This window comes from Drosophila melanogaster, chromosome 3R (assembly GCF_000001215.4).
Source record: "Drosophila melanogaster chromosome 3R".
Lineage (NCBI taxonomy): Eukaryota > Metazoa > Arthropoda > Insecta > Diptera > Drosophilidae > Drosophila > Drosophila melanogaster.
In genome coordinates, this window is record NT_033777.3 from 31,542,513 (window position 1) to 31,566,788 (window position 24,276).

The 24,276-nt window shown below is 44.6% G+C and overlaps 1 protein-coding gene across 2 annotated transcripts; it reads left to right on the top strand.

The window, feature by feature from the left end:
* Positions 1-519: 519 nt before the first annotated feature.
* Positions 520-23,653, top strand: nyo (nyobe). 2 transcript variants are annotated; one of them, NM_143614.2, is made up of 9 exons: positions 520-1,015; positions 6,775-6,840; positions 15,615-15,996; positions 16,717-16,877; positions 17,490-17,691; positions 18,022-18,273; positions 18,340-19,283; positions 19,435-19,638; positions 22,599-23,653. In NM_143614.2, exons 3-9 carry the CDS (start codon positions 15,620-15,622, stop codon positions 22,874-22,876), a joined length of 2,418 nt encoding a protein of 805 aa, NP_651871.2. In that variant the 5' UTR covers positions 520-1,015; positions 6,775-6,840; positions 15,615-15,619; the 3' UTR covers positions 22,877-23,653. The 2 variants fall into 2 exon arrangements, with proteins under 2 accessions (NP_651871.2, NP_733431.2); NM_170552.2 differs by having other exon boundaries at positions 651-1,065.
* Positions 23,654-24,276: the final 623 nt, after the last annotated feature.

The following is a 24,276-nucleotide window of genomic DNA, read 5'->3' on the forward strand; positions in this document are numbered from 1 at the left end:
AATTCAAGTTGGCCAAGAAGTAATATCATAATTTTCATGTACCAATAACTCGACTAAGTGCGATCTCATGGGCCAAATTGATTTTTCCCCGGTTCTAGATCTCCAGTTCGATCTCCTTCTCTACGATCTCAGCTCGCAGCTCGAGAACTGATTTCAATTTAATTAATGATATTGAACGTCGTGTGTGCCCGTTTTGAACCCTCGTGGTTCCGTTTCAGCCGGGGGATTTGGTAATCGAAATTATGAATGGACCGCGACGGGACTCAATGAAATATGCCACATGTGCCCCAGAAGAGAGCACCTGAAGCGAAGAGAGCCCCAGAAGAGCGTCATCCCGAGAGAAATGCAATACCCACTCGCTTTTCCCCCACAGCTCAGCACAACTCACTCAAACGAGAGTTTGGCTTTGAGCCGTTTGTGTTTGCCACTCATTTCTCTGGCTTTGGCATTGGCTTTCTTTGCCCGACCGCTTTGTGTGTTTTTTGGCTTTCTTTTGAGCTCTATGCTCGGCAGCACTTTATATCGTTGGCCATTGTCAAGGCGAACGCACGCGAGCAGCGCAGCAAAGCAGCTAAAGAAAGGCAACTGAAGAACTCAAAACTCCTCCGTGAGCAACTTATATAACGACTGATTAGCCCGGAGTTTGCTTTAGTTATTCGGTCAACTCTCGACGGTCAAGCTCGCAGCGATCTCGCGACTTGGCAACCAAAAAATAATTCACAAAAGCACCGAATCGCGTTACAAGGAACTTTAGTCCGCGGCTTTGACGAGGAGCAACCTACCAGCAAAGTCAAGTGCAACATTCAATACCCACCGATGTGCAATGTGTGTAATCAGCAAACAGTGATCATTTACATACATGAATAAAACTCATCTCGAAAGTGAAGCGTGACTCAGCATCGATAGCCGAAAAAGGCAGGAGAACAAGACAATCCGAAAGGAAAGGATACTTTTCGGTCACTTCCAGAACTCACGACCCCAAGTTACAGTTGCAGTTGCAAAATATTCTGGCCAAGTGAGTGTTTATTAACTTTTACCACACACACGTAATATGCGCAATGACAAGTAAGAAATTCAGAAACAGTGATCGGCAAGAAATCTCCTTCTTCGTTAAACAATCTGCTTTGAGAACAACCTTGGGTCGATTGATTACAGAATTTCCCCCAATCCCCATTGAGTTCAAAATAAATAATTCAAGTGCTTTCCATAGCGGTTCACTTACCTTTGGAATCAAAAATATTTTTTTAATTTTTGTAGTTGTTCTTCCTTAAATATTTGCTCTCAGATAACAGAAGATTTCGAACTGTGAATATAAAAAGATACAGTATTAAATGACCTTAGATAAGGACTAAGTAGCTCGGTCGATCAATAAAAAAATTCACATTATACTTCAAAAATGAATTAATGCATCCTTAAAGGGCACAGAAAAAAAGTGTTGTAATCAAATTACAAATTTTGTATATATTCACACAAGTTGCAGAAAAAATAATAAATGTAAAGACAATGGCCGCCGAATGCTTCTTAGACTTACTATTTCTCGCTGCAATCAAAAATAATGTATCCAGATTGCAATTGTGATGGCATCCAGACATTTGCATTAATTGGCAACAGATTCATTAAGTTTCGTTGTCTTGTGCTGTCTTTTATAGATCATCTAGAGTCCCCACAATTAAAAGTGAACACAGGGCGGGCAATTAAAATAATTAAGCCCCCGATGTGGTGTGAAATCCACAATGCAACGTGTCAGAATAGAACCCACGAGCAAAGAGTGGGGAAAAAGAGATACTAGAACAGGACCCCGACCCTGATAAAAGGCGTTGATGATCTGAAGAGCAAGGCTAAAGCCAGAGAACCAAAGAAAGCCAAAGACCACCGGCTGAAATGATCCATTGAGTGTCAGCTACCGTGTTGGTTGGCTAGCGAGGGTTCTTCTTCGGTGAGCTGGTATTTAAATTTGCCCGCAATAATTGCCCTGGCCATGACTGGGCTTTGCTCTCAAACTTGGCTCCGGCTCCGGCTCTGCAGTTGTGGGCCAGAAAGCTAGGGAGTTGGCATCATGGCATCATCACGATGACATGACAGTTACAACACAGCCTTCGTTCGCCTGGCAGCTATTCATTTACGCAGCCTGCCAGTCGCCGTTGATTAGACGAAGCGTGCGCTTTAATTGCCGCCAAATGGCAGGGAAAAGACCATGCAGGCAAGAAAACCACGATGAAGAAAGAGAATCTTCAAGAGCCTTCGCCTTCGGCCTGGCAATTTGTCATGTGCATTTAATATTCGCCGGGCCTTGGCTTCCGTGCCTTAAAAAACAATTTGCGTTTGTTTGTCCAGCTTGTTTGTTGCAGTTAGCGTTGATTAGCCTCTGCAAAAAGTTCTCCCATTGCAATTACAGGCAACCAACATCAAATGCCACAACACCAGGTAGCCAGGCTGAGCCAGCTGAGCCAGCTGTGTGCCTCTAGTATCTAAAGCATCTTGCACCTAGCCACTCCCCACACACTTTGGTGTCAGCAAAGCAATTTCAAATGTCTGGCCATGCGGAATTTATATGGGCTCTATACGAGACCCACCGCATTTGGGCGTTCATTCTGCCGTGAAATTGATAGATTTAATTTGACATTTGGCGCAGGTCCGCGCATTTGTTTTTGCATTTGATTTCTAGCTTGCAGGCTATGTGCGCTTATGCTTTTTCTATTCCCTCCATTTTGTAATTTACTTTTGCGGCTGACAGTGGTCATCAATGGCTAATCATCGTAGTCGTCGAGAAGAAATCGCGAAATGGATTCTAAGTAGCGAGATTGCGACTGTGATTGTCAGGCAGAAAAACCGCTTCCGTTTCAGTTTAACCAAGATAATTGATTGATGGACCGCCGCATTTTCAATTGCCAAGACAACGTAGTCCATCTCTCCAAGAGTTGTCCGTCTGTAAGCCTCATTTGGGCCAACAGTTTTACTGTTTGGTTTTCGGTGTGCCAAATTACCATTTATGTTTATTTGCGATTGTCAACTTTTGGGTCAGTTGGCTGTTTGGGCTGGCAATTAGCACAGATCTACCCAACAATGGTCGACGGATGGGAAATAACATAACTGTTTGGATTACTTTGCATTTGGCTTTGGCCAGCGATTAGCTCTTCTACTGTTTTGGCACCTTTTTTTGGGGCTAATGCCGCTTGATCTTAGATTGGCTTCATGATAATTTATGCACAAGATGCACGAAATTGGGTTGAGAAATTATCGAAGGAAATTGGCTGATGATATCATCAGCTGATGAGAGCCGCTTTCTACACATCGCATTTCCCCCAAGAAGATTATCTGGCTGGCAGTACAGTTTATCCCACGATTTTGCGTGGCTCTATCAAACCATTTTGATCATGTGAATTACTCTTATTAAGTATACGCCCTGTTCGTCGCCTTTAGATCGCTGCCATAGCTCCAGAGGCTAATAGCATGGCAACAGCACAACCTGTCCATCAAAATGCTAGCTCGTTTCGCACTTGATTCGCTTTCATTGAAAAGTGTCCGATTTGAAGACATGCAGTTTGGCTAATTCGATCAGAAGTGCTGCCCGAAATAATTTGCAATTGTGTGAAAGTATTTTGCTGCCGTTTGTATTGCCGTAATATTTTAATTGAAATTTAATCGAAAAGTAAAAAGCTTTCAAATGCTGCATTGGCAGCCGCCAGAGGCTAAGATATCTGAGCCAAGTTCACCGACAGAGACATCGGCAATTGAGAGTTTCACTTTTCGCACACTCGAAATATCAATGAACCCAAAGTCCCAGGCCGAAGACAATGGCAGGAGTTGCTATCGCCTCCTGCCGCCTGCAGCCAATCTGAAATCCAAAAAAGCAAAAATCCGAAAATCCAAAAAGAAGAAAAATGAACCCGAGGTGGGGATAAATGACACCATAGTTTGGGCAAACGATTTCGGCCAGAAGAAGCGGCCGCCGAAAATCAGCAAGAAATAATCGTTGAAGAATTTGACTTTCGCTTCTTCGGCTTCCTTGGCCATAAATAAAAACGTCTTTCCCCTCGAAAAGCCTTGTGATTGTCGCCGATTGAATGCGCGAATACGAAACGGAGGAGGCGCAAAACGCTTTGGGTGCAACTCAAACTCAAACCCATCTGGCACGACCAAATGGCAATCGCCATCGCAATGCCAATGCCAATGCCAAGGCGTTTGTATTTACTTAAACTTTGACATTTGCCAGCTGGCTCGCCGATGGATATGTGGATGCAGTGCCTCATACATATTTGTCGGTCTGCCGCCAATGATAATGTCGAAAAGGAAAAGCGCCAATTACCTGGGAACAAAAGTAAAAGTCCGCTGAAGGATCTAGGCGTGTGATTGGAACATCTGCTAGCCGACTTAAAAGCCAGCATTTATAAAACTAATGAGCAGAATAAATAAATTAATTATTGAATTAATCGCAAGATTTAATCAATGATCCTAAAATTAAGACAGCGAGGTGCAAATTATTAGAATAGAATAGGTTAGCAGAATTCACATAATATCTTTTGACAGTATCCTACTATCAACTGAATTGAATATCTATCTATGAATATCTATTGAAGAGAATGCAGATCTAAGCTAAATCGGATCCTTTTTAACTCAAATACGTGACCTCTGCCCAAGGTCACTGCAAGACGAGTAGCGCCTCTTAAGATCAGACCTCTGACTCATGGCAAAGACCTTCCATCCCAGCCCTCTCTGGCGAGTTTCTCCCGTCCGGATTTCGCTTTCAAGACTTTCCGCGAAGCCAAACAAATTTAATGACAATAATCCAATAAACGTTAAAGTCTGGGGATCGTGACAAAAATCTTGGTTGGGTGCACAAAAGAAAGCGCCGCAGACCCCCAGACCTAGCAGACCTCTACTCTATAAGAGCCTCCATCCAGGGAGGCGAAAAAAAAAAGCCGGTGGATGCCATTGAGTGCTATTAACATTTTGACATTGCATGCGTTTCAGTTCAGGAGTGTGTATATATAAAATAAAGAGGAGCCCAGCAGAAGATTGGGAGAAGAATTACATTAATAGGTTGGACTTCCAGAGTTAGTGGATCTCTCCTCACCGGTGGGGGAACGTGCCTGGCATTTTGGGGCACTTTTCCATTGTGCCGGCCATGCATGCCTGTCCGCCTTTATGAGCCAACGAACCACGAGTTTTTCTAGCCGCTTCTACACCCATTCAATGGCATTTTTATTATTGTTCGCTGGTGGTTGGTTTTTTGACTGACCCCAATAGAAAGTGTTACAGTTCAATGTCTGAGAGGCTGAGGCTTCCGCCTGTTGTATTGTAGATCTTTCGTTCTTTGCCGCCAGCGGAAATCTCTTGTTGTTCTGAACTGCTGACGTCAGGGGTGAGGAGGGGATAACTTGATACAGATCGAAAGTAAGAGTTGAAGATCTTGCGGAAATCTCGAGTTGATTAGAATGCCTGGCACTCCATCATCAAAACAATTTGCATTTTAAAACTGCCAAAAGAAAGTGGCCAAAACGAAACGAGCATCGGGAGCATCGAAGTCGGGCGCGTGCATTGCATAGTTAATTGTGCAAATGTTTTCAGTCTTCAGTTGCTAGTTGGTAGTTGATAGTCGGTAGAATACAGTAAAGATTGACCGAGAGAAACTTTTGCAAATTTCCAAGTTAAATGGCTGCACAGAAAGAAAAAAAAAGACGATTGCTATAAAATGTAGATTTTAAGACTAAATAATGTTTCGATTTTTTGCACGCAGTTCTGCGCATATTTTATTTATTCAAAATAATGTCGAAATAAATGTTGGTTATATGGCTATAACGCGCTAGGCTTAATCATCAAATCGAGCATACATTTTCCCACTGTGCCTTGTAAATGTGGTAGTCCTTAGTTGCTAGTTGAGTTATTTGGCTTTTGGCCATATTTAATTTCGTTATTTATAAGCAAATTTGCACTGCCTCGACTGGCAACCCCTGCCGCCTCCGACGACAGAAACAAAAACCGCGATCGTCGACTAGGTCAACTTTCGCTAGCATGGAATGCGAAATGCAGCAGCAGCAGCAGCAGCAACTGCAGCAACGACAGCCACTGCCACAACAACGACACCACTGTCAGCCAATAATAAAGCTAGAAGCTGGAGAAGAAGCTCTGGCTCCGGGAAAAAAGCCAAGTTCTCTGAGTGACTGAGACCCTGGCCAGATCTCTGGCTTGGTTTGCCTGGCCTGGCCTGGCTTTTTGCTTTTTGCTTGTTGCTTCTCTGCTTTTTGGCCTGGCTTTCTTGGCTTCCTTCTTCTCGTCGCTTAAATAGTTGCAAATAAATTGTGTGGGTAGCGGTGGAAACTGGCAACAGCAAGTAAATTACTTCAATGTCACCTGCTGACGATTCAAACTCGAGATAAGCGCTCGACGTCAAGACGGATACAACATCCAACCATCCAGCCATCCAGCCATCCAGCCATCCAGCCATCCAGCCATCCAGCCATCCAACCATCCGACCATCCATCCGCTGGATCCACTACACTATACCGATCTCCCTAAGTTTTCTCTCTTTTAATGAAATTATCGCTGCATCTCATTGTTTGTCTGCCTTCCCTTGCCTCACAGCGGTAAACATTATTTATTTAGTTCTCGTTTTCACATTAAACGTTGTCACACTAAACTCAATTGCCGCAGATGCAGATGCAGATGCCTAGATCTGTATCACCCGTACTTTGGCTTTAAGTGGGTTTGTGGCTCAAAACCGGGCCAATTGTTGTAGGCAAATATTTAACTAATTTGCATTTGTTTGCCTTACAGATACAACGACGACAAGACCCGATCTGAAGTTTTAGAGGATTGAAGACACGAGAGCAAACAGTTAAGGTATGTGCCAAATCAAATATGGCCAGGGGTTATGTCAAGTTCAGAGTGTCAGGGTCTCGGAGTCGACCATAGGATGAGAATTCTAGTTAAGAACCGCCAGGATTCCTGTGTATTTTAATAGGCCATCCAGTTGACACAATACAATAAATTATGCATAGGCAAATTCCCAGAACACGGAAACGATCTGGCAGAAACCATAACCGTTTTTCGATTGCACCGGAAGGTGTCTGCTTTTATAGAACGGGAAATATTTAAATTTTCCGTAAAACGAAGTGAGAACGATGAAAGAGAACCATAAAAACCGAACCCGTGGGTTTAATAGGGGCCACGGTGAAAAATGCAGCCAAGAAAGTGCTCTTGTTTGGCCATAAAGTTTAGTACCGACGCCACTCTCTAGAGGGGTTTTGTCCAATTTTTAAATGCAAGCCGTAAACAGTTTACAAAACATTAAAGCAATCAAGTTAGTTTAATGGGAAGTGGGACTTAGTGCGTTAGCAGTACGTGAAATACCCCGACCCCGTAGTTAATAGAATCAAGATAAAGAGACGGGATCTTCGCATCTTTTGATATTCGTCCACAAGGTCAGCCGAGTGAAATTCGTTTAAGCCCAACTCAGCTTGGGTGCATTCCAGTGCATATCATCGACCCAGTTTCGGGTTTCTCCGCCAACTAGGCTGATGTTTGACTAAATAGCAAATAATTTGGCGTGGGCTGGGACCCCTCCACTCTCGTGGATATACGTGTATCTGTATCTTCCGCCAGCTGACTGACGTGCAGACACTGCATAAATTAGCTGTCCATATAAAGCATTAAGATCTGGTATAAGAATCAGGCAAGGCATAATTGTGCAATGAATATTGTTAGCCAAGAACAGAAACAGGGAGAGGGAGCCCAGATCGGTTGTCGTGGCTTCTTTCCTTGCCAATGTTGCATGCCGTTGGCCTGTTCCACTTTTGAGATGCTTTCTTGCCAGCATTTTCGCGTTGCTGCCTATCGGCAGATACAATTCCACGGCCACGGCAGCGCGAATAAGCTGAATAAAGTGAATAAACTGCACGCAGAGGACCAGCGGCTTTAATATTTATTGCGTTTTAAAGACGCATTCGAAATGGAAGCGATCGCCACAAATGGCAACTGTGGCCGGGCCATAAATCTTGGCCAGTGCAAATTATATAATGCGATACGTTCTATATATAACGTGGCCAATTGGGCTACTGACTCTCTTTTTGGTGGTTATTTATGGCTCCATAGAAGTGCGGTCCGCTTCCTTTCCCAAAGGACTTGATTTCTCTTCCTGTGGCAAATGGTGGGGATAAATACAAACACCTGAACGGCAACCGGAAGTCCAACTGTGATGCTGAGATATTGATTCTGATTGCCCGGCAGCAGCGAAAGATCAGCGGCCATCGAATGTGTGTAATGATGGTTAATAAATCAAACGGAGAATTACCTGGAATTCTGCAGACAGTCTGCGGCGGCAGCGTTTGTCTGCCAGATTCTTCAGCTCTCTGCAGCTCTGCAGCTTGGCTTTTTGCTGCCTTCCTGTCTTGGCCAATTCCACTCGATGGATGCCAACAAATTAGCGCAACGTCGGCAAAGGCGAAATCATAAGGCTTGCAAAGCCAAAGCCACTGGCCAGTCATTTGGTCCGTCAGTCTATCAATCAGTCAATCCATCTGGCAAACAAACAAATCCCATTCCCATTCCAACGCCAAACTAAAATTGTTTTGCTTCTGTTTGCTTAGGCCAGTGTGCTGTTTGAGCAACACAAAACTTGTTTGTTTCCCCGCGATGTTTATTTGTTTGAATGTTTGTTGTCTTAGCTGCCGTAAGCCGCTTTTAACCCCTTGAGTGCCACATATTTAAGTGCCTGCCATTCATCCTTTGGTCCGCCTGTACCTGTTGTGCATACAGAACTTGTTGACAAATGACTGGATGGAAAGGTATTTAAAACGACAAAAGGAACGGATAATAGATAGGTGAAATATAAGAAATATGTTTCTTCCTTAGAGGTTTTCAAAGAGTGTAAATATAGGAGTTAAAATAAAAACCAATTGCACTGTGAGCTCATATTTGGTCCTTCAAACCGGGTTTGGAGAAGTTAGTACGGCCTTTAGTAAGAGGTCACGACTGAGAGGTATTTCACCTGCATAGATGTATAGATGTATGTAATCTTATACCACATATCATAAAACTATCCTGTCATAACTTTTAACAAGAACCAAACGTGTGTCGGTAACTTATCTATGTTATCTTTAATGGGTTAATAGAATTTGTCGCCAGTTTCGTTGTGTATTTAAATTGCCCATTTTATGTGCATCTTTTGCGCCCAAACGCCAAAGCGCCAAAGCACCGCTCGCAAATGGGTTAATGGCACATTCTAATCGGACCGAACACACGAAGAAGATATGGCTGAAAGTAGAGATCTTGGCCAGAATTCTGGCTTCGAGTTTAGATATTTAGATGGCAGCCGTTTTCCAGCAGCCAGACGGGCAACAATGTGAACGCAAATTGGCTTAAATGCAAAAAGCGTCGACAATTAGCTCCGCGGTCGGTGGCTCAATGGCTGAAGTGGCAAAAGGTGGTTCGGTCGGTTGGTGGCTCAATGGCTCAGTGGTTCGGCGGCTCCATTTTCTGCAGTGGGTGGTTGTTGGCATATGCAGTTTACAGTTAGTTTGCGCCATGTTGACAGTTACGTGCGCCGACAGCTTCCACCTGCCAAGCGAACAAATGTTGCATAAATTAGCCAGCAAAACTGGAGCGGCCAATTCACATTGTTGCCTGAATGTGGACTGCTGGCAATGGATGATGATGTTGCCGCCACCATTCACAGCCTTTTGTACTTGCGTAATGCATTTTCACGCAATTTATAACCGTTTTCCCCCTTGGGAAACTGGGTCACCAGGAAAAGACCCCCAACAGGTGCAGCTCAGCTCAGCTCAAAAATTCTTGCAATTTGCATTTGATTGAGTCGTAAATTTGCAACGCACACATGAGTTAGTATGTTGTTGGTTGGTCGGTGGGTGAACAGTTAACTGGGCATAAATCATATGACTGTGGGAGGCGCGACCGCCAAGCGACCTGATTTCCAGATTTCCAGGTCCAGTTTTCTAGCTCTCGATGATGATGATGCGACTTTGGCGTGCGCTTTTCAATTTGTTTAGATTTTTTACGGGCGGTTTTTCCTCTTCTCTCTCGGCCGTTTCGACCGTTTCCTTTTCGGGCTTTGTCGGGATTTATGTTTGACTGTCAGCGGCTATGAATCTCTCCCCCAAGAATTTTCCAAAAGAAAACCAAAAAAACGAGAAAATCCGGCGTGACGACACGTGCCAACAGAGCATTCGATTTCGAAAAAGCATGCCTTTTCTATTGTTTTTTGCCTTTCAGTCGCCATTTAATTTACTTCTGCCCGGCTTTCTTTCACTTCTGTATAGTTGCGCCAGTTTGCTAGAATTTCTAATAGCCAGCAGCACAGAGCAACTAGCATTCATTATTGTTTGCCATTAAACGCTTTTTTATTGGCTCGAATTAACGCTTAAGTAGAATTTGATGCCATCGGACAATGGAACGCAGAATGGCCAGGTGAAGGCCGGAATACCATAATGTGGGCTGTCAGAAAGCGAAATGTACTTGGACACATGTCCCACAGAACTCTCTATTCTCCTCCGGTACCTTCTTGGATTCGCGGCTTCTACTGCTCGCCATAAAGTTCTTTTTGTCACGTAGTTCAAATAAAATGTGTTTTTATGAGGCGATTAGTGGCCGCCGTTGTATGGGGCCTAAAGCATATCAACGGTTGAGAAAAAGTGAAAAGATCTTCAAGTGTTTATTGCCTGGCTTATGACCATAAAGTGGCTCCAGTGCCACTCGCTCTGATGAAGATTAAGATGTCGCTGATGACGTGTGTTTTTTTAATGGTGTTTTAAGGGGCATATTTACAATGGAATCTCTTAGATATTTCTGCTATAAGGACCATAAATGATTATGAATGTCCATCCTAGGACCTTTGAAGCTGTAGGTTTTAGCTTTGTCTTTGGATAAAGAATTCAAAAATGTGTGCCATATACGTATGGTGTTCATATTGTTGATCTTGGATTCCAATTACTTCTCTATGGCCAGTCTGAATGGTGAGAGTTTGGAGATTGTCAATCCAAATGCTTCCGCTACATACCACCGATCGTAGCTCGAGCGAATTCACCAATCAAAATCGATATTCTTCAGTCAAAGAATGCTACCCGTACATTTACCTATACTTTCCATGCCAACTGTCGTTCTTCATCCTTATCAGAGGCATTTATCGAGCTGCTTTGCCAGCGAACTTGTTCTGTATCGCGCCGAGTTCCTTAAGCATTTTTCTGATACTTGTGCGAGAGCATTCTGAATGACATAATCTATAAGCTAAACAACGCAATTTGCATTGCTAAATGGCTGGGGATACATCCCGGGATTCTGGGCGAAACACGCCCCGCATGGGGCGGCCTTAACATAACTGAGATTCCTTTGCATGTCATGAGCATTTGTGCGGGACTCCGTTACTCTGAATGTTAGATGTTAGATGTTAGATGGAGTTCGCTCTGCTTCGTACTCCGCGGTACGGTGTTCTTGCGGCCGTGGCCATGTATTTATGCGCTCTAAACATTGTTAGTTATGCAACAGGCAGCAACCAGTCCTCTCCACTTATGCAGCATGACAACAGTGCCGAGAAGAACACAAAGAAGACAACCACGAACGACAACATCAACATCAGCAGCAATCATTGACGGGCATCGATGATGGCAAGGCCTACATTTCAATGTCAGCTGGCCCAGTGCTACCAATCAAGTTGTTAACTATGCAAAAGTAGTAAATTGCATCAGCATCAGAGCACCATTCTTCGCTGCGCTCACTGCAACAATTGTTATGAACTGAACTTTAAATAACAATCAGCCAAGTGCCGTTAAATGAATGCGACATTGTTCTGCAGTTGCAGCTCCGAGCTGAGCAATATTAATTTGCGGTCTTACGTTAAGGCTAAAATATTTGCATAATAAACGCCAACGCCTTGGCAAAAGCTGGCTGTTTATCTCCGGTTACCGCCTGCCCATCGGCCAAAAGCGCATTCTCATCGCATAAGCATTCTGAATCCCATTTTATTGGCGAGGTGGCCATGGCCATGACCAAGGTGCTGGTGCTGGTGCTGAGCCACTGCAGTCGCTCACCTCGTACATTTCCGAAAAGTAATGGCCCGGCCAACAGTGATAATTTATCACTGGCCAGCAGCCGGACATGCGGCAAAGCTCAACGGTACTTGCTGGCCAACACAATGCCTGTTCTAGCCAGGTCTTCGGTCTTCAGGCTTCAGTCTTCGGCTAGTAGACTCCAGCCGGCAGTCCGCAAGTCTTTGGACTGAACCGCCATTGTGCACCGGTCTCAATTTGTGCGCTCTTGGCCAGCACAATCAAATTGATATTTGCTGCTATATTTAGTTTATGATAATGCCGCCTCGGCAACTCCAGTGCTAATATGCTGCTTCCTTCTGGTAGAGAGCACTCATTTCTCGGCTGGCCACATTTATTATGCATGCTCAGGCTGGCTGGAATTGTAAGCCTGCAGTCAAATTTTCCTCGTTTCTACTGAGAAAGTGTTTTTTTTTTTTTTTTTTGCAGAGCTGCAAAGTCAATTAGCATTTGGCATTTAGTTGGCATAAATTCGAATCGAGCGATCGAAAATATTATGCCTACTGTGGGAACCAGCATACGAAACTAGAGAAATTTGTATTGATTATATTGAAAAGAGCAGAGCTGACCTTTCTCGGGCGGCCAGTAAAGCGAATCGAATTCAATTTAAACGTTTTCAATTAGATTTTCATCGGCAAATGAGTTCATCTTTTGTTTTCACTTGCCTCCGAGTTGCAGAGACGGGGCAAAAAGCCATTAGCAAATTTAATAGAAACTCCGAGGCCTCAATCAAAGCGCCATACACATATGGCTAGTTCGTTCCGTGAGTCTTTTGTTTATGGGCCAGACATTAACAAGGAAGAATCTTTGGAAACTAGGAAGCAGCTGCGAATGGCCAATGGCCAATGGCCGGGTCTCACCTAATAACTAACCAAATTGTATCTCTCTCTTCGATTGGAATCGCAGAGTAGTTTACATGATTGATAGATGGAAAACCGCTTCCAGCTACGATGCGGCGGCTGGTTAACGTTCAATTAGTGAAATTGATAGACATATCTAAGCTCGTCGGGCGGGGGGAAATCAACGGCCGTTGAAGAACCAAAAGTCAGGGAGTATGAAAAGAATAACAGAAAAACGGAAAAAACAAAAAAAAAAACAAAGATTTGGCTGGCCACAAATTACAGCAACTGGTTAATTAAAATGTAGCTACCCTTTTTTCGGAGGTTCGGTTACGCTCACATGAAAATTCTAAGTGCCACGAAACCACAGAACGTTTTTCCATTTCCCGACTCCAGAATTTTGAGCTAACCGCATGCCACACACACGCACGTTTACCGTTCCTCCGGTGGGGCCATTCTTCTCTTGACTTTTCTGTCCACTTTGGTCAACGGCTCATTACATTTGTGGGTTAGCAGGTGAAATTGAACCGAATCGAAAGGAAAGGAAAACCCACGGAAGAAGGGACAGAAGGGCCAGAGAAAAGCCAAAAGGCCAAGAGATAAGAATGGGTCTGAAATCAAAGTCAATGTTTCGGCCCGCGGTGCCTTATTAAAAGCGCGTTGCGTTGTCTGCGGAGGCCTATAATTAGCATAAATTCATTCATACAACTAATTGCAAGTGGAAGTGAGCGTTCCGTAATGAGTTCGCCTCTGGTTTATTCTCCTCCGTGTCTTTATTTCCTTCGTATTTTGCCGTTCAATCGAGCAGAAGAATGGTGGTGAGCACCACCCGGATGATCGAGGGGTTCAGGTTGCAGGTTCCAGGTTCGAGCCACATATTGTTTTTAGTGCAGTATCTTGAAGCATGTTATTAACATTAACGGTTCTTTCTCTCCACTCTTGTTTGGTTTTCATAATTTATGTGTGAGCCGTTGTTGCAGTCCACCAGTCGCAGGAGGAGGCTCTCGTGGTGTGGGCGTGGCTTTGGTTTTGCATGCAACCCACCTGCCGGCTAACCCCGGCTCCTAATTAATTATGTAACTAACGAAACATTAAACAAGCGCCTGGCCGGCCAGAGGGCCAAAGAGTTTATAAGGAAAAATGTACAAAAAGCCAGGAAAATCCGAACGAAACTCTTTTCTCACGCAGCCGCTTATTAACCGCTAAATCTTCTTCGTTGTCTCTCCGCAAAATAATGAGCCACACTTTAGATTATCTCTAAGATGGCTCAGCAGTGCGAATCTCGATTTTCTGACTGCTTTGTCTTTTTACGGCTGGCCGGTGAAACTTAACTTAACTTACTCTCTTGCGGGCGATCGACAGCCGAAACACATAAAAATATTTAACGACATGGAAATGTCTTTTCTACCCGCCTTTTTATGTAGCGGGGATGGTGCTTGAATTCACTTTCACGCCGAATAGCGGAAAATAGTCTTTTACTTAGTTATTCGCGAAAAAAGGAAGCATTCGAATATATCTTAGATATGTCAGCTATAAAGTGTTAATTGTTTCTCGCGTTTGAATGAGATTGCATAAGTGGATTAGCACAGAGTTATGACAGAGCCAAGTTACTCTGTTACTGTGTAGACGTGTCATTGACTTCTGGTAAATTGAGCAATAAAAAACGTTAAGTGTGTTGCTAGATTCCAAATATAGCCAGCAAGACGTACTATAGTAAAGTTCGAGACAGTTCATCCTGGAATTTTGCAGTCTTCCAACTTTTGAGCCTCTTTAAAAAGTAGTTACCGAAACAGGTCCTGCACTTTTAAAGAGTCCAAAGAAAAGCCATAACAATAAAAGTGTTATGATCCTAACAACATTCTTTGAGATCACACGAGAAGAATATCTTGTAATAATACTTATAATCACTTCTTACTGATCATTATGCTCAGAAGTGTGGCTTAAATATGTTCCCATTCAGAACACATTTCGCTGTAATTTATTATGTGCTAAGCATGTAAGGGGTCATATTTCATTGGTAATAATATTAATTATCACGCCCGACTGAAAGCACTTATATAGTTGGGGTATCTGGAACAGTGCACAGCTATACGTACTAGGTGAAATCTAGGCCCCTGGGGTTTCAGGGGTCGGGAATCTCCTCGGTCTCCCAGGTTTTCCCCCAGCATGGTGCCACCTACGCCAGGTCGCATCCAGACACTCTCCATCCGTACTGGTAGGTACTCCTCCCAAATATTTCCCAGGCGGCGGCGCTTTTCACACATAAAACTTCGCCCCACTGAGGGCCTCAGCAATGTTTTTGTTCTGATTGTCGGTGGTGCAACTGTTATTGTATATGCACAATAGAAAGACCCGAGATTGCTGTTAGCGCAGCTGTAGCTTTAATTAAACGCTGCGAACACACAGCGAACAAGTCAAGCAATTAAAGCTCGAACACAGAAAGACCAGGGGAATGCCTCGGAATGCCACAACATAGCATCGAAGACACAAAGTTCCGTTCCGTTTTCATTCCTGGGCGAGCAAAGCCCCCGTGGAGGAACCCTAGATTTTGCTAAGACTAACGCCAAACTAATAAAGTGCACACCAGGAATTACATACATTGCGCGTAATGTGAAATTAGTTGCCTAATTAACATTTAGCCATCTCCCTGGGGGCACAGCTTTGGAGCCCCTAGACTACCATGGCCCCATGCTCACACCGTGTACCATTTCAATTGCAGACAAAATGTTTCTACGCCGCTGCACTCTACTGCTGCTGATCTGCCTAATTGCGAGTGACGCCGCCAGCGCCGCACGCAAAACAAAGCGTCCCGTCAAGCCGGTCAAGCAGACCAATCCGCGCACCAATGTAACGCCTTCGCCGCCGGCTGTCGCCTCATCGGGTAGTTCCACACCCGCCAGCACCAGCAGCACCACCACCACGGAAGGAAGCGGCGACCAGGAGGTGGCCACAGTCGGATCTGCAGCTCTAGCCGGCGGCGGGGAACTGCCCAAGCCTCTGGTCACGCCCATCGAGGCGCAGCCGGAGGCTAAGACGGACAAGGCACCAGCTCTGGAGGAGGAGTGCGATCCAGATATGATTGGCTTTGAGATTATTACCGGGTGAGTTCAGTTTTCAAATCAAATGCGTTTTTGCACATTTGCTACTCAGTTGAACAAAAAAGTTTGCCAGTCAAGAATTGAAATGGATTTGCAAAATCCAAATAAGATCTGTCAAAACAAACATTCTTATGGCGTATTACATAAGGAATGGAAAATATCACCACCATCTTTTCAAAAGTGTCACAAAACAATGAGGAGTTTCACTCAACCCAAAGCTTGCGCAACCGCCGGCATTATAGAAACTTGATTACATTTTATGGCCACTTGTTATTTTCACTTTTGCTTTTCTTCTAAAAATTTGAATTTTGAGCGACAACACAATGGGCCTGCCACAGGTTTATTCATGTTTAATGAAATGCACCCCGACATCTGGGCCAATTAACATTTCCATAGGAAGAGAAGACGAGATAACGGTGAACCCAGTAAGGTAACCGGCAATCCCACCACCACAACACTGCTAACTGGCATATGCAAATTTGTGGCTCTTTGGTTAAAACGTGACTAATCCATGACTGTTTTTTCGAACTCATCGGCTGCGGCAAGTTCGTTGCCTCAGTCTTTTGTTTGAGCCGTCTATAATGAATACCCGCAAGATCGCAAGAATGTCCGACCACTTTCGTTTTCAATCGTATTGGGAATCTATTAGCGGGACCGGGAACATAAATCATCCGGCAATCTTGGAATCGATCTAATTTATAAATCATTTTCATCGGCTTTCAGCTACGTGCTTTCGGCTCCCTCGAAAATGCTGGACACTCTGCCCGGCACGCTGATGCTAACCGACTGCTTGGAGGCCTGCCAAAGTAACGAGTCCTGCAGCGCTGTCAACTACGAAACCGGATTGTGTGTGCTGTTCAAGACGACCGCCGATAAATTGCCAGGTGAGTTAGAAAGTGTGAGAATTCCAAGCGGCTGTGCTGTTTTATATTTCTTTTTTTTTTGTGCCAAAGAAAGCTCAATAATTCAGGCGACTCAGCGAGTCAGCGACACAGCCAGTCGGCCGTTCATTCATTCATTTACTCAATTACTGAGTTCTAGTTCATGCAGGTCGGCTGCGGTTGTCGTGGCCCCGAGGCATAAATCACCCGCGTGTTCGCAAAAAAAAAAAAACAAAAAAAACAGAAATAAATAAAAGCGAACCTGTACACGCCTCTTGCTTTTACGCACGACGCGGTTTTTGGCCTGGCCTGCAAACTAGATTTTTGCCTATTCTGCAGGCAAACTGGCTTTTGGCATAGTAACGCATAATTTCTGCAGCCTCAGCCTTCCCAGTCGAATCTCGAATGTCGATGCAGTTGTCGTGGCTCGCCTCATTCAGCTGACTCTGCTCCAAGACTGCTCCGAGATTGGGGCTTTTGCCCGTTTCTCAACGCCTGTTACTTCGCAGTGAAGGGGCGTGTGCGTAAAACGCATAAAATACGCACAGCGCCGTTGCCTTTCCCCCTTTTCTCGCCTCTCAACCACTTTTCATTTCTCAATTTCTGCGTTTTCAGGTTCACTTTCGCGCTCGCAGTTTCCGGTTTTCACCATCTACGCACAGAAATCGTGTTTGGGCGTGCGTCCTTGCTCGAAGGCCTGGTGCATCGATCGCGTTCAAGGTTACCGCCTCCCGGAGCACGTCAAATCTAGTCAGACGGTTCTGTCGCGGCGAGACTGCTTGGAACTCTGCTTGGGGGAGACCGAGTTCACATGCCGGTGAGTGTTGGCTAAAGCAAGTTGATTCTGTGCATTGCTTTTATAAATATAATATAAGCATAGTAAATAGTTCTTAAATTCATCAAATTATAACCTCAAGCTAACATTAATCTGATAACAACCCTGAACGAAAGGTTTTATCAAATTGTAATGCAGTTCAAGATTTTAACTAATATTACTAACACTTAAACACACACTCGTTGTCATTGCTCTCGTTCGAACTTGCAAATCTTTCCTAATGCCTTCTCGTACCGCTTACTTTCTTCCACCACCTCCGACACTCGCTATCTTCACTTCCCTCTTCCGCCCTATACCGCTCAATCCACTCAGATCGGCGAACTATTACCGCCATTCGGGACTTTGTGAACTCTCCGACATGGACCGCATAACCTTGTCTGCTGGAGGAAGCGTGGAACCCTACGATGGAGCTGACTACCTGGAGAACAACTGCGCAGAGGAGCCCAGCAAACTGTGCGAGTTCAAGCGGATTTCGGGAAAGATCCTGAAGACAGTGGATTCGGTTTACCAGGACATCAACACCATCGACGAGTGCCGAGATCTCTGCCTTAACTCGCCCTACAGGTACGGTATTCTTAAGGCGAAAATGTGAGCCCTATCTGATAGCCACCTTAATGTAATCCTGTTCAGATGCCACTCTTACGACTACAATGATACTGGAGACATGGTCTGCCGATTGTCGCATCACAGCCGCGCCACCTTGACCGATGTGATGGATCCCTACTTGGATGTCCCCGAGGCAGCTACCTATGAACTGTCAGCCTGCTACAATGTATCCATAGAGTGCCGCTCCGGTGAGATGATCACCAAGATTAGAACGTCCAAACTTTTCGATGGCAAGGTCTACGCCAAAGGAGCGCCCAAATCCTGCGCTGTGAACGTGAACAACTCGCTGGAGTTTGACTTCCGCATGGGCTACAATGATCTGGAGTGCAATGTGCGCCAGAGCGCTTATGGCAGATATATGAACGACATAGTTATCCAACATCACGACATGATTGTCACCTCCTCCGATCTCGGCCTCGCAGTATCCTGTCAGTATGATTTGACCAACAAAACAGTGCTGAATGATGTAGACCTTGGAGTAACTGGAGAGATTGAGTCCTCCCTGAGCGAAGAGATCACCATTGATTCGCCCAATGTGATCATGAAGATCACCTCTAGGGATGGCAGCGACATGAAGAGGATGGCCGAGGTTGGGGATCCGCTTGCCCTGCGATTTGAGATCGTGGAGCCCAACAGTCCGTACGAGATCTTCGTGAGGGAACTGGTGGCCATGGATGGCTCGGACAGCGCCGAGATAACGCTGATCGATGCTAATGGCTGCCCCACCGACCAATACATCATGGGCACCATCCAGAAGCTGGCGCAAAATCGCAAGGTGCTGCTCTCCCAGTTCGACGCCTTCAAGTTTCCTTCGAGCGAAGTGGTCCAGTTTCGTGCCTTGGTAACGCCCTGCATTCCGCGCTGCGAACCCGTCATTTGCGACAGCGAGGATGGCGCCAGTGGAGAGCTCAAATCTTTGGTTTCCTATGGCCGCAAGAAGAGGTCGGTGCTGAATGGAACTGATGGGGGTAAGTAGTTTTTACGCTTTGTAACACCTATTGTTCAGACTGATAATATATGATATATGAAATATTCATTTACATGATGCGTAGCTTCTTATGAATATTTTCGTTTCGATATCGATCCTTACTATAAAAAGTCATTTCCTCTTTCTTACAGCCGAGTTCTTGATCAGCACACGCCACCGTCGTGATGTGGGCCCAGTGGATGATAACATACTGCTCATGCAGTCCATACAAATCACAGACAAGTTCGGGTTCCAGCCAGAGGATGGCACTACTACCCACGGAAATGACAGCGGTCCCCACGAGAAGGCCTATGCGGGCGTGGCCCAGGACAAGCTCACTTGCCTTAATGGCTATGGTAAGTTGGATGTTCCTTTCCGGGGGCTCTGTGAAAAAGCCCAATCAAGCGCAAATCAAAGCTAGCTTGATTTGCATAGACAAGCAGGAGGATCAGGAGCTGGAGCTGCAGCTGAAGCTGGAACCGAATCTGCAGTTGGACGACATCGTGTCCTCCGCGGGTCGTGAGGCGCTCAGCTTGTTCTTTGGCTCGCTAATTTTGATAATGAATCAATTTTTCATCATTGCCGACTTGAGCAAGGGGCCTTAAATTAGGTTCTTCGTTGTCCAGAACGTGTTCTGTGTTATGATGCTGGACTGGCTCGTTCTTGGTGTCTCTGCTGGCTCACGACCAGGTCACTAGTTCATCCAATGCTGAATGCTGTGCAGCAGGATTCTGCACGCCTCGTTTTCGTGCGGCGCGAAAATCTTTCTGCACAGTTGGTTGTCCATCCAGATGGCTGCTGGGTTTTCAGCTTCCGAGCTCCCAAGCTCCCGAGCTCCAGCATCTCCCAAGTGTCGCTACTTTTGTGGAGCAATTTTCAGGCCGCGTTGAAGCGTTAAATTGACAGCTCGTTAGACGGATGAAACTCCACTGGACCACCAAACATCAGGCGCACATTTCAGTTGTAATTACGCGCTGCATTTCCAGGCATTTCAAGCCAGATCAGAGGCGCGCAAACCGAAGCAATTAGAGCAACGGTTCTACCTGTGCTTAAGCTCATTTGCCGCACACATTGCCCACTGGAATCACCAGGCCAACTTGGATGTGCGTGCGCGCCCAGGAAAAAATGAATCTCGGCCTTCGTCTCTGGCATGCAGAGCGGCAATTTAACGCCGCATCCAAGACACTCTGTAATTTGTCAAAGCTTATGAGCTCTTTGCATTCTGCGCCGGTATTTACTTAAAAATGGATCTTTCTCATGACTTCAACCATTTTAATGCTAACTTTATAGGTAGTTCAGGAATTTAATTTCTGGCATTACTTCGAGAGTAATCACCAGGAAGATTTTCAATAATTTCGCTTTCATCAAATTCCCTACAATTCAAAGTGTTTTTCGCCTAAGTGCCACGTTGGTTATTACCAATCTTTCCTCTATCAATACATTCTTGCTATTATGAGGAATAACATATATTTCGGCTCAGCAACACACCATTTGCTTATTAGAATGCTGCACAACACATCGATTTCTTTAACTTTAAATCCCAACCTCCATCGTAATCTCTTTGTTTATGAACCTCGGGAAAACCATTGCTAAATGCAGATGTATATTTCTAATCTAATCGTTAATCTAGTTTAGTTCCACTAACTATTCCTGCTGGCGATTCGCGGTTATTCGGTCAGTCATAAAAAATACATCATGTAAATGAGTGACTCAGCTTTGTTCCGCTTTTATTTATGCTGATGAGCAGCTTATGTTCTAAATCAATTTTAGCTTAATATCTTTTTTTTTTAGTTAATTTCTTGTTCCTTTTACGGCGCAGTTCCCAATCGACTTCAATGGCAATGTGTACGTTTAATGAAGCATAAATTCGCTTTTAATGCTTGAGCTGTGAGTAAATCCTTCCGATTTATGCAGCTTATTTTTTATGAGCCTTCTTTCAGCAGATCAGAAGACATCTGACTACACTTTCATTATCATAAGAGTTTTCTCAGCGCTTTTCTCAGCTCTTTGTTCTGGCTGCAGTTTCATCAAATTATTTACCATTTTGTGGGCGCCGCGGTTTACTTATTGCCCCCGAAACTCCCACAACTTCGTGGACCGTTTATAGTAATTGTTATAATTTTGTATATTTTCGTTGATCCCTCTTTTGTTACTGTTATTGTGGTCTTCTTGTTGCGATGGAAAAGCGGAGTCCAACACATAAATAAAAGTCTCAAGTGCGTGCACTTTGTTATTGAAACTCATTCAAGTCATGGAAATCATGATGATGATGATGATGACGACGTTGTGGCTCTCGGTTTGTTTGTTGATTTGTTTTCGGCTTACTTTTTATGGTCATTTGAGCAGCGAACAACCACAACAATGTTACCAAGTAATCTCTGATAGTCATCTGGCATGTCGTCGACGCTGTTGCTCTTAAATTCTGATTTCGTGAACTGGACACAAACAGAAGAGGCAGCAACGCATGCAAGTTGAGCACTGCAGCTCGACTTTGAGTTTGACTTTGACTTCGGCGGCACTTTCACCCGATTTCTACCGGCTTTGGTTCGGTATTTCGTATTTCCTTCGCTGCAGCCCGGGCTTATTTATGTGGCATGTTGCACTGTTAAGAACCCAGGCGAACGGGGAAACATGCGATGTCTAGGGTATAGAAAGTGAAGCCACAGCGTCCAAGTCCAAGTCCCAGTCCGAGTTCGAGTCCGAGTCCGTGCCGAAATATGCAACTCATGCATTAAATTGTCGTTGTTTTATTTCTCATTGTTTTTGTTTATCTTCTACTTGTTGCTGTCAAACTTGGTCACTTGGTCACTCTGCGTCTTGGGACCTTGGAGCTATGTTCTTCTTTTCGCTCCCCTACTTCGGTTTCAGTCCACAACGAAGTGGGTCAAGTGGCGCCCACTTTTGTTTTCTGTGATAACCGAACCGATCTGAGGTCACTTTTGCCTCGTATTCCTCTCGATCTGGTTTTCCGCCCATCGAAGCGATCTTATCGGCATTTTGCCGGCCATCCGCAACCAGTTTCCGTCGAAACTTTTCGAACTAGATCGGTAACTCGAGATAATCCTCTTGATTTATGGCGATAAGAGGCTGACTTCCCTTTTTAAATTGCTCGAGTAGCAACCTGGAGCAAATTCTCGTTTTCTGATTCTCAAAAGGCTTAGGTTAAAAGATTAATGATTTAATGAAATCAAAATTTCGTGATTGCTTGACCTCTTTTGGGATGTGTGAAAAATGCTTTTTCATGTTACTCCTGTTACCTACTGATTTGTAAGAAACCGAAAATCATAGCAGTTTTTTTCGCATTCACTTTTTTCAGGACTTATCATGGCCGGAGCTCTATTCCTGTTGGCCCAATTGAGCATCTTCGGCATCTGGAAGACCGTGCAGCGCCGCACCAGCAAGGAGCGCTACCTGTACCAGCACGAGCCCACGCCCACCATCACCTACGGAGCGCCCACCATGCTGTACGGACCACCACCCAACTCCTCCGCTGGATCTTCGGCCTCGGGAACGTCCTACGGGGGCAGTGCCAAGGACACGCTGAGCAAACTTTACGACAGCGGCATCAACGGGCGCTACGGACAGCAGTTCTAGGGGAGATCTGGGTGGCTCTCGCTGTTTGCCGGGAACACTTAGCTGGGAACAAACGCAATATGCCTCGAAAGCTTCAAAAGATTCGATGAGACTTGAATAGAAAATATTCGCCTAGCAGCGACACGTGAAATCATTGAGAACCCTTGATTAATCCAGCCTAGACTAAGTCTACGATAAGTTTACACTGGGAGTTTTAACTCCTTTTTTACGATACAATAGAATGCGCGCTTTTAAATGCACTGGAAGACGAGATTCCAGCATTTTAAATCGGCGCATTGCCAACAAAAGAACGGAAATTCAAACCGATAACTTTGAGTTAGTTTATAGAGCTACAATCTCTCTAGCGAAAGTTAGGCTAATTATAAGTTTAGTGAGAAATCTGCTTCATGTCCTCGAGCGTAATGCATTTATAACTATACTATTTATTATTAACTATATTGCTGCTCTCAAACCGCATTAACCCGCAAAGTTTGCCAAATAATTTTGTATCAAAATGTTTTGCGCCAGGCTTCTGTGCAGGGCGGCATTTCCAAATTTCCGATGTCCCATCAGCCCCCTTAACCTAAATACTAATTTTTGAATCATACTTCTTATTATTTATTATCCGAGACGACAGGCGGTGCTAGTTATTAAGAACTTCTGAGAGACTTGGTTTAATCTCAAGAGGAAAGGAGACGAAAAGTAATAAACGTAAATTTAATAAACGAATTGTACTGATTAAGTAATGCAATAAACTTTACGCCTAAATAAAATATTTATTAATAAATGTCTAAACATAACCATAGCTGTCTCTTTTAATTGGCGAAAGAAAGAAGGCACATGCCAGCGCAGGCCCACTGAATTAATACATTAATTACGGTGGCTGGGCAGGCATGTCGAAATTTATTAGCGCTTTGATTAAGTAAACATTTTTCCGTAACCCAGACCATTTCCCATTAGCATTTGGTCGACAAAACTCGGAGAGCCGCCTAACCAACCAAATTGATGTTTGTCAAAGCGAAAGACAGCCGAGGAAATTATGATAATTTCACGGCATTTTGAGCAGGGCCCACATATGCGGCACACATGGATATCTTTCAGTTGCGGGGCCGTCCCACAGAAGTGTTAATCAAATTAAGAGGCGGCATGGCATCGAGCTTAACCAGGCGTGTTACCATCTCTTTAACGCTCCAGCTACGCACGCCATTATAGCCATTCTCTAAATCGTACGATTTAGTGGGCCTCATCAAAACTTCTGAGCCGCCGAAGGTGTCGATTAATCATGAGCACGTTGAAATTGAAATGTGCGAAAACCCGAGTATCGTTTGAGACGTGTGCCGCCTTTTCGAATGAAGATGTCTTCCACTGTCTCCACAGTCTGGTCTCGTCTCCATCTCTATCTCTATGGCATGAAAATCCCT